Source organism: Callorhinchus milii, unplaced genomic scaffold (assembly GCF_018977255.1).
Source record: "Callorhinchus milii isolate IMCB2004 unplaced genomic scaffold, IMCB_Cmil_1.0 Scaffold28, whole genome shotgun sequence".
In the NCBI taxonomy this organism is placed as follows: domain Eukaryota; kingdom Metazoa; phylum Chordata; class Chondrichthyes; order Chimaeriformes; family Callorhinchidae; genus Callorhinchus; species Callorhinchus milii.
The window spans coordinates 1201246-1211752 of NW_024704769.1; the positions used below are offsets into that span (position 1 = coordinate 1201246).

General features: G+C 55.5%; 1 protein-coding gene across 3 annotated transcripts in view; it reads right to left on the minus strand.

Annotated features, from left to right (window-relative positions):
• LOC103172227 (disintegrin and metalloproteinase domain-containing protein 9-like) overlaps window positions 1-10507 on the minus strand; it is a 43690-nt gene that overhangs the window by 25760 nt on the left and 7423 nt on the right. For all 3 annotated transcript variants that reach the window (XM_042344460.1, XM_042344461.1, XM_042344462.1), the window contains exons 3-7: window positions 8986-9050; window positions 4374-4452; window positions 2296-2372; window positions 596-806; window positions 100-165 (exon numbers count right to left, since the gene is read on the minus strand). In XM_042344460.1, the coding sequence (XP_042200394.1) occupies window positions 100-165; window positions 596-806; window positions 2296-2372; window positions 4374-4452; window positions 8986-9050 (498 nt within the window). The remainder of the gene's footprint in view (window positions 1-99; window positions 166-595; window positions 807-2295; window positions 2373-4373; window positions 4453-8985; window positions 9051-10507) is intronic.

Below are 10507 nucleotides of genomic sequence, written 5' to 3' on the forward strand. Positions count from 1 at the left end.
AGGAGAGAGAGAGAGGAGAGAGAGAGAGAGAGAGAGAGAACAGCAATGTCGAGTGATCCACATAAGTTTTGCAGGAAACCTTCAAGAGTTTCGACTTACCACTTGCTTCTCCACAACCAGAAATAGCTCCACATAGTGAGTCTGAGGCAATATGGCTCGTTTGTGCTGTGAAACCAGGAGAACAGGCTCAGATACAGGTCCGAAGACAAAATGGAGTAGTCCTTCTACTCAGATAAGCACAGCGGGGTAGATAACACACGGCCCAATACCATACACCATCACATTACAGTTACACGGCCCCTTTCATGTCGGGAGGACGTCCCAAGGTGCTGGACAGTCAGAGATTTGGACCCGAGCTGGTGTGGGGATGGGGTTGGGATCAGGGAGCGTGGGGGTGACCGAATGCGCAGTCGGTCGAAGAGGAGGGTCTTGAGATGGGCCTTGAAGGAGGCGAGGGAGGGGGCGAGGCGGAGGGACTGTGGGATGGAGTTCCAGAGGGTTGGGGGCAGAGAGGCTAAAGGCCTGACCGCCGATGGTGGGGCTGGGCCAAGATTTGACCAGTCAGACTCGGGAATCCTCGAGCAAATGAACTTACACGCAGGAAACCGGTCATACTCTGGCCATCGTGTGAATGTTGTTCTGTAGGCTCCAAAATGCTGTCCCTCTGAGCGCTGCTCAGGTCAGATACTCCACACATAGAGGCCTCTTCCTGAAGGTCTTCCATCCGATAGATCAGGTGTTGGAAGCCTTTCGAGTTCTCGAGAGGTTCAATGCCATAATACGTTTCACCCGTCTGTAAAAATCCTCTGTCGACCCAATACCATCCAGGTCAATATAGGCAGTCAGCACTCAACAACAACAACAACAACAACAAGATTCCATTTATAGAGCGCCTTTCACGTCGGGAGGACGTCCCGAGGCGCTGCACAGTTGGATCAACTCAGCGACACACACGCACACTTTCGGTCTTGAGGGTCAGTTTCTAAACAGGTTTCAATCTATCATTTTTTATACACATATATATATATGATAATCCCGGCGTTTGATACAGCGCCCGATCACGTCTACGAGACGTCTCAAAGCGCTTCACGGGATATGCTGTGAAGTGGAGTGACTGTGCATTTTGTGGGCGAAACGCGGCAGCCAATGGCACACAGCAGCGTCCCCACAAATAGCCTTGAGTTGAACTGACCTATTTATTATTCATTTATTTATTTTAAAGGAATTATTACCCCCGGAAAAGCCATCCGCCAATCGACTAACAACCGGGTTCCTCCTGACTGCGGGTAAACAGAGGCGCGTGTGTGTGTGTGCGTGTGTGCATGTGTGTGTGTGTGTGTGGGGGTGTGGAGGGGGGAGGGGGGGAGTAAGGAAACTTGCCCAACTTTTCGCCCTGACCTGACCCCCCCGGGAATCGAACCCCGGGTCCTCTCGCTCGCTCGCGAGGCGAGGGCTCTCACCCCTGAGCTCCGGGGAACTCCTGGCGGCTTTTGGCTTTAAGACTTTGAGTTGGACCTCACCCAAACCCTCGCAGGTTTGTTGGCCTGACATCGCTCAGTGGGTTTGGCTTTGCTGTTTGATTGCTCGGGCTGTACCTGCAGCTTGTGGTTTCCGAGCCGCTGATTAGAAACAATGGGGTGTGTCATCGAGTTCTTATCCCATTTTTCACCTCACAACTTTTCCCTTCGCTCCCTCACAGGTATCGCTCCACAGGCCGCGCCGATCGCCGGATCAAGCAAACCCGTCATCGCTCTTTAAAGCGGTGTAGTCAACGCTGTTGTTACTGGAGTCAACTCTCACGCAACAACCACACGTGACGTTTACACAGAGAGCCTTCCTTTCACGTCAGGAGGACGTCCCGAGGCGCTGGACCGTCAGGGGTTTGGACCCGAGCTGGGGGTTGGGATCAGGAGGGGGTGGAGGGTGGGTGAGGGAGGGTGGGGAGTAGTGGGGGAGTGACCTAACGTGCAGTTGGTCGAAGAGGAGGGTCTTGAGACAGGTCTTGAACGAGGCGAGAGAGGGGGCGAGGCCGAGTGACTGCGGGATGGAGTTCCTGATGATGGGGGGGGGGGGCAGAGAGGTTAAAGACCCGACCGTCAATGGTGTGGCGGGCGAGGCGGGGGACATGAGACAGGCCAGAGCCCATCCTAACAACCTGATAAGGCGTTATATCAAATGCAAGGATTATTATTATTATTATTATTATTATTATTATTATTAATCTGCCTGCACTCCCTCTCTGTAGCTTTGTCACTCAGTAGGGCTTGGTCTGTAGGGTTAGTCTGCGATCCTTACCTGAGTCCAGAGCAGGTGCTCAGAGCAACGATAGAATTCTCAATCCCCTCAACGTAGCCCAGATAGTGACAGTGTTTCTGCAACAATATGATAACAGTTTAGATTTCTTCTCGGCCCGGCCTGACCCACGCAGAAAACCCATCACCGTTGGTTAAGAGTCTCCAAACCCAACTGAGAATTCCCCACATCCCCCCCCACACCTGGAAACCCCCGGAGAGAGATCGTTGGGATGGAATGCGCTCTCTCTCTCTCTCTCCCTGGAGGAACCCCCCCCCCACTGCTTACCTAATTCCGGAGAGTATTAGGCGCAGGTTGGCGAGGGCCGAGGCTTGAGGGGGAGCCCAGAGTGTCCGATGGGGTAACTGCTGGAGTCTAACCATCTAAACCCACACACAGCTCCGGCCATTGATGTCGCTGTGTGGCCGAGCTTTCCCGCTGCTTGTCCGGCTCGGACCCCCCTCCCCGTTAGTTAGGGCTTTGGCTGTGGGGTTACCAGGAGCTGAGGGGGAGGATTCCCGGCCCCCAGTGACTGGTCGGCCCTTCCAGGTGCTGCCATCAGCAGCGAGTGCCCTGGGACACCGCGGCCCCTCCCGTCTCAGGAACCGGGGGCTCGAGACCGTCACACTCATTCCATTGCCGGGCAGGTCACCTTGGAGCCAATTCGGCTCCAAGAAGAGCCGACTTATCTCTCCCCCACCACCCCCTGGGAGGACAATTTATATCGCACCTTTCACATCGGGAGGAAATCTCAAAGCGATTAACCAGCGAGACAGACACACGCGGAGTAGAATTACCAACTCTCCTCGATTACACAGCACTTGGCTTCCTTTGTGCAGCGAAACCTTGACTCAGACTTCTATCCCCCGGCAACTACCCCCCCACCTCCACATTCTCCGTCTCGCAGTGACAATTTCCCCCTTACGCCCAGACGAGGCGGTCAACAGGTTCGAATGATCGGATTTCAACTCAAAACTGGACCCTGTGGGCCGGTTACTGAGGCCCCGAAGTGGTTGCAAAATTAAAATGGCCGCTGGGGTTCCCACGTACTGGGTGGAAAAAATGCTTGTGGTTTGTGGAAGCGATGGGGTCCGTGAGAGGTCAACAGTTGAGCAGATGAGTGTTTCGGTCAAAGCGAGAAAGTATTTTCGATTTAAGAATCATAGAACTATACAGCGCAAAAGGAGGCCATTCGGCCCATCATGTCCTTTTTGAAAAGAGCTTCCAAATCACCCCCACTCCCCCCGCTCTCTCCCCATAGCCCTGATCAACCCCACTCCCCCCGCGCTCTCCCCATAGCCCTGATCAACCCCACTCCCCCGCTCTCTCCCCATAGCCCTGATCAACCCCACTCCCCCGCTCTCTCCCCATAGCCCTGATCAACCCCACTCCCCCCGCGCTCTCCCCATAGCCCTGATCAACCCCACTCCCCCGCTCTCTCCCCATAGCCCTGATCAACCCCACTCCCCGCTCTCTCCCCATAGCCCTGATCAACCCCACTCCCCCCGCTCTCTCCCCATAGCCCTGATCAACCCCACTCCCCCGCTCTCTCCCCATAGCCCTGATCAACCCCACTCCCCCCGCTCTCTCCCCATAGCCCTGATCAACCCCACTCCCCCCCTCTCTCCCCATAGCCCTGATCAACCCCACTCCCCCCCCTCTCTCCCCATAGCCCTGATCAACCCCACTCCCCCGCTCTCTCCCCATAGCCCTGATCAACCCCACTCCCCCGCTCTCTCCCCATAGCCCTGATCAACCCCACTCCCCCGCTCTCCCCCCATAGCCCTGCAAACTTGTCCTCCCCCGATAATTATGTTCACAAATCGAGAAACCTGTTTCGATTCACCAGTTCCTTTCTTTAAACCTTACACTGACATCTTTTTCCCACAATCTGCCCAGTCACATTCCCGGAATCCTTTTAAACCCGTTTGCTTCTGATTCTTTATGTCCAATTGCCTCCAATAAAGTCATTAAAGCAACGTACAATAAAATGTGATCACATAGATATCCCAACACGAACTAATCCCTGATCAACTGCATCTCTGTGGAGGGAGGGGGAGGCCATTGGGAAGATTCATTACCTGCATATTTGGTCTGGATGTCAGCAGATTCCCATCATTACTGTACGTGGACACAGTGAATCCCTTTGGAAGGAAGTCCCTGGGATGGAGGAAATCACACAGATCTTAGCCAACTCGCTTCATTCCGCCAGTGACAACAGGCTTAATAATAATCATAATTAATAATACTCCTGGCATTTGACCCCGCGCCGGTTCACGTCTTCGAGACATCTCAAAGAGTTTCACAGGATGCACTGCAATTACACTGTAAAGTGGATTGACTGTTTTTTTTGTGGGCGAAACACAGCAGCCAAGTGCGTCCCCACAAACAGTCGCGGGTTGAGGGGTTATTACCCCCGGAAAAGCGATTCCCCAATCAACTAACAACCGGGTTCCTACTGACTTCTGGTAAACAGAGGCGTGTGTGTGTGTGTGTGTGTGTGTGGATGGGGGGGGGGGGGAGTAAGGAAACTTGCCCAACGTTTCGCCCTGACCTGACCCGCCCGGGGATCGAACCCGGGTCCTCTCTCGCTTGCGAGGCGAAAGCTCTAACCCCTGAGCTACAGGGAACTCCATCTTTAACATCCACCTGGAATATACAGTATATATACACATATATATATGGATACACTTTAAAGTGGAGTGACTGTGTCTTCTGTAGATGAAGAACCTGCGGAACATGAGGTTGAATGTTTCAAAGCCAGTGTTCGATTGCACTGTGATGCACTGAATGGCCTCTTTCTGTGCTGTCAGATTGTACGATTCGATGATTTACGGCATTAGTTGCTTATTTCTGTAATGATTAATCAACCAGCGCCAGTGCAGGGTGTGCCCAGCAGGCACCAGACTTGCCCAAATCCTACCCAAGCCCGAACACCGCACTCAATAATAACCCTCGCATTTGACACAGCGCCTTATCGCGTCTTCGAGGCGTCTCAAAGCGCTTCGCAGGATACACCGTGGCTGTAAAGTGTAGTGACTGTGCGTTCTGTGGGCGAAACGCGGCAGCCGATTGCGCCCCCGCGACGTCCCCACAAACAGCCGTGGGTTGAAGCGACCAAATTATTATTTTTTGGGGGGGGATTATCCCCAGAAATCTGACAACCGGGTTGTTAGTGTCAGAAGTCTGTGAGACGTAGGACGGCACTGGGTCAAATTCCCACGTGGGGGAGGGAGAGGGGGATGAGAGGTGGAGCGAGGGGTGGGGGAAGGGGAAACAATTACTGGTGCGTTTCCAAAGAAAGAACGACGTGATTCATGGCTGTTGTGTCAGTACCGCGGACACACAAAACACACCAGACAACAGCAAAGCAGTTTCCAGATGGTCGCAGATGCTTTGTGTCTTTGGGTTTGTAAATAGAGAACTAGGAATTTACTGAACTTTTACCGTCCAATTTTCGGTCCTCCCTCCAAACCTCAAGAGAGCATTTCTTGTTTATATGTCTGGAGGTCTGTGGCTCAGTGTAGAGCCCTTGTCTCGCAAGCGAGAGACCTGGGGTTCAATACAGTTTCAGGGCGAAACCTTGGGCGAGTTTCCTCACTACACACACACACACACACACACACACACACACACACCTGATAATAATCTCTCACGGAAAAAAAACTTCAATCGACGGCTGTTTGAGGGGGACGTCGCTGCGCGCGCCATTGGCTGCCACCGCGTTTCGCCGGCAAAACGCACAGTCACTACACTTTACAGTGTGTCCTGTGAGGCACTTTGAGACCTCCCGATGACGTGACGAGGCGCTGTATTAAATGCCAGGATTATTATGATTGTGGTTATCTATCTCGTGAGCGCTCTCCCCGCTCACTCACGCTCAACGCTCACACTCACGCTCAACACTCACACTCACGCTCACGCCGTGGGCCTAAACTGCCCGTGTTTTAACCCGAATTCTTCCCTGCCTCACTCGAGCCTGGGATTAAATTGCCAGAGACAGCCAAAAGGTGTCTGAAATGAAATGAAATGAAGGCAACAGCTGGGTACGCAAACCGTCTGGCCCACGTTACCGCAGCCCGTCTCGACTGCACCCCTTTCGCCCACAAAATACGTCAGTCAATCCACTGAGCGCTTCGGTCTGTTCCGTCGAGCGCTTTGAAACGCTGCTAACCACAGCTCGGGTTTACGCAGCGCCCTTCACACCACACAGCGTCTGAAGTGACCGTCAGACGCAAGGATTACAGTATTATTTGGATTATTATTATTATTATTATTATTATTATTATGGTCAGATTCGGAAACCGCCGGCTGACGAGCGACGGCTTTTTTATCAGCAAAAGCGACAAAGGTGTGAAAAGAAAGGAGGTTTTGTGGAGATAGTTGGCTGAGTAGAGTTTGGTTCTACCCTCTGGGCTTGAATAAATTACCCACCCCTTGATGTGTTACCATCTGGCTGTGCGTGGGTGTTGGTGTGAGCTCGTCCGCCTTCCCAACTCCTCCCTCCACAGCTGTAGATAATCAGGAACTCTGCCGCCCATGTCCTCTCCCGCACCAAACTCCGTGACCCCCCATCTCCCCCACTCTCGCCCGACTCCATTGGCTCCCTATCCTTCAGAGGATCCAGTTCAAAATCCTGGTCCTCACCTACAAAGCCCTCCATGGCCTCGCCCCACCCTACCCCCCTGCCACCTCCTAACCCCCTACCAACCCGCCCGCTCCCTCCGCTCAGTCGGCTCCGGCCGCTCCACGTCCCCCGACCCACCCGCCCCACCGTTGGCGGGAGAGCCTTCAGCCACTCTGCCCCCAACCTCTGGAACTCCATCCCCCGGTCACTCCAATCACCAATCAATAGCCTCCTTCAAGTCCTGCCTCAAGACCCTCCTCTTCGACCAGACCATCAGTCACCCCCCTTCCCCTCCCCTCGCTCCCCCCCAACGACAGCTCGGGTCTGAAGTGCTGCCACCGTCCAGCGCCTGGGGACATCCTCCCGACGTGAGAGGCGCTGTACGCGTGTAATCTTGTTGTTGTTGTTGTGTGTGTGTTATCTCACTGTTGATAAACCTTTTGGGATGGATTATTCTCAGCCAAGAGCAACACAAAGAGAAATCAAGGCTGAAGGTCTCACAAGATAATTGTAATAGTAAATAATAACAATCCTCGCGCTCGACCCGGCGCCTCATCACGTCTTCGAGACGTCTCAAAGCGCTTCACAGGACACGCCGTAAGGTGTAGTGACTGTGTATTTTGTGACAGTGATTTTTTTAAGATTGTAATAACATTGTAATAATATTTGCATAATATCTCAATAACAGTTTAGTACTATTTCAATAATATTGTGATAATATTCTGCTTTATCCTGATCGCAGCTCAGCGATGTCGGGGTGGGGGTTGGGGGGGGGGTGGTGGGGAAGGGGGTAACTAAATTGTGACGTAGCTTGTAAAGTTAGTTTGCTGCTCGTCCCTCCACTCCACCATCGGCGGCCGCGCTTCAGCCACCGAACCCTGAGTCTCTGGCAACTCCCTGACTCGTATCAGCCTCCGCTCAGTGGACTCCGCACCGCCCGCCCCCCCACACCATCACCGGTCAGGCCTTCAGCCTCTCTGCCCCCACCCTCTGGAACTCCATCCCGCAGTCCCTCCGCCTCGCCCCTCCCTCGCCCCTCCCTCGCCCCCTCCCTCGCCCCCTCCCTCGCCCCCTCCCTCGCCCCCTCTCCCTCGCCTCCTTCAAGGCCCGTCTCAAGACCCTCCTCTTCGACCAACCGCGCCTCCGATCACCCTCCTACCCCCCCCCACCCTCTGTCTCAGAAATCCCACCCTGTGTCCCTGCGTCAAGAGCGAGGTGGAAACACAAGTTGTTGTTGCATAGCAACAGGAGGAGGCCATTCAGCCCCTCGAGCCTGTTCCGCCATTCCATTAGATCAGGGCTGATCTGTACCTCAACCCCAATTCCCCGCCTTTGCCCCGTATCCCCTGACCCCCTGACCTGACAACCATCAGCCCACCTCAGTCTGGACAACGTGAATGGATCCACAGCCATAACCCACAGCCGTTTGGGGGAGAGAGAGGGGGAGAGAGTCCCAGATTCCCACTAACCCTTTGGGTAAAAAACTGCCCCTGATTTAACCCCGAACTGGGCCGGGCTCTAATTCTAAGATAATAATAATAATAATCCTTGCATTTGATATAGCCGTTTTCACGTCGGGGGAACGTCCCAAAGCGCTTCACAGAACACACTGTAAAGTGAATTGACTGTATATTTGTGGGCGAACGCGGCAGCCAATTGCGCACAGCAATGTCCCACAAACAGTCGTGGATTGAAAATGACCAATTTATTATTGTTTTTGGTTTTGGAGGGATTATTATTAGGCTCTGTGTGGAGTAAGGAAACTTGCCCGAGGTTTCGAGAACGGGGGGTTAACTAAACGCAGAGCTGAATGCCTGTCTCCCGGCCTCGCGTGAATATCAACAGGAAACAATTACATTCTTCTCCCATATAGTTGTTTCGAAATCTCGGGACGACCGGAATGCTTTGCCGTTGAGTCAGGACACAGCGCAGTGCCAGCGGGTGGGTCTGACAACAGTTAAGAAGCCTAATGAGGGGGGGGGTGGAGTGGGGGGTGGGGTGGGGGGGGGGTAGGTGGTGGTAGGGGGGGATTGGGGGTTGGGGGGTGGGGGGGGTAAGATACTCACTGGTTCCTCTTCAGGTGCACAATGTGTTCTCGCCCCTCCACCTCGATGGCGTATGATAATTTATCCTGTGGGGGGTGGGGGGTGGGGGGGGATTAACGGGCGTCAATTTGTGATTAAAAACACACACACACACCCCCCCCCCGCACCCCCCAACACAATTGGGGGCGTGGGGGGGGGCAGCCAGGGGACCCCACCCCACTCACACACTCACACACACCCCTACACTCACACTCGGGCACTCACGCACACACTCCGGCACCCACACGCATGCACACACACTCCCGCACGCGCACACTCACACACGCACGCTCACACTCCCTGCGCATGCACACACACTCACGCGGGCACTCCTGCACGCGCACACACGCACTCCCGCTCCCGCACACACGCACACACACAGACTCACGCACTCCCGCTCCCGCACTCACACACACTCCTGCACGCACACACTCACACACTTCTGCACGCGCACACACGCACTCACGTACACACGCACACACTCACACACACACACACAGAGTGTGTGACAACATCCAGCAACAGGAAAACCGTGAGAACCGTGGACACCTGCACATCCACCGCACCCCCCCCACCCCCACACCCCCCCACACTGCCCCCCCCACCGCCCCACACCACACCGCCCCCCGCACCCCCCCACACCCCCCCACACCGGCCCCCCACAACCCCCACACCGCCCCCCCACACCCCCACACCGCCCCCCCCACCCCCCACACCGCCCCCCCACACTCCCACACCGCCCCCCCACACCGCCCCCCCACACCCCCACACCGCCCCCCCACACCCCCACACCGCCCCCCCACACCGGCCCCCCACCGAACCCCACCCCCCACACTGCCCCCCCACACTGCCCCCCCCCACCGCCCCCCCATTCTGTCAGCTCTGGCCTGTGTTTGTTGGGGAAATGGCCCCACATTAAGGAGAACATCCCAAGTCGCTGAATTCCGTGCCACCCTCTTCGCATCTCACCCACGTCAGACAACAACCGACCCCACACCGGGAGCAGGAACGCCAACTGTTTGTTTGCTCCCCAACCCACACCCCCCCCCCCCCCATCACCACCCATCCATAATGCTCGGAAAAAAGAAAAGAACTTTACTCCCATTAAACTATTGGGGAGAGAGGGGGAGAGGGGGGGGGTGAGGGGGTGCTGGGAGGGAGGGGGTGGGGAGGGGAGCTGGGAGAGAGGGGAGGGTGGGGAGGGAGGGGGAGAGGAGGGTGGGGAGGGGGGGAGAGGAGGGTGGGGAGGGGGTGGGGAGGGAGGGGGTGGGGAGGGGGTGGGGAGGGAGGGGGAGGGGGTGGGGAGGGAGGGGAGGGGTGGGGAGGGAGGGGGAGGGGGAGGGGGTGGGGAGGTGGAGGGGAGGGGGTGGGGAGGGGGTGGGGAGGGGATGCAGAGGGAGGGGGAGGGGAGGGGGTGGGGAGGGGGAGAGGGGGAGCAACAAATTATTAGGAAGTAACTTTCCAAATAATGAAATGTGGTTAGAAATTGAGAGATATTTTCTTG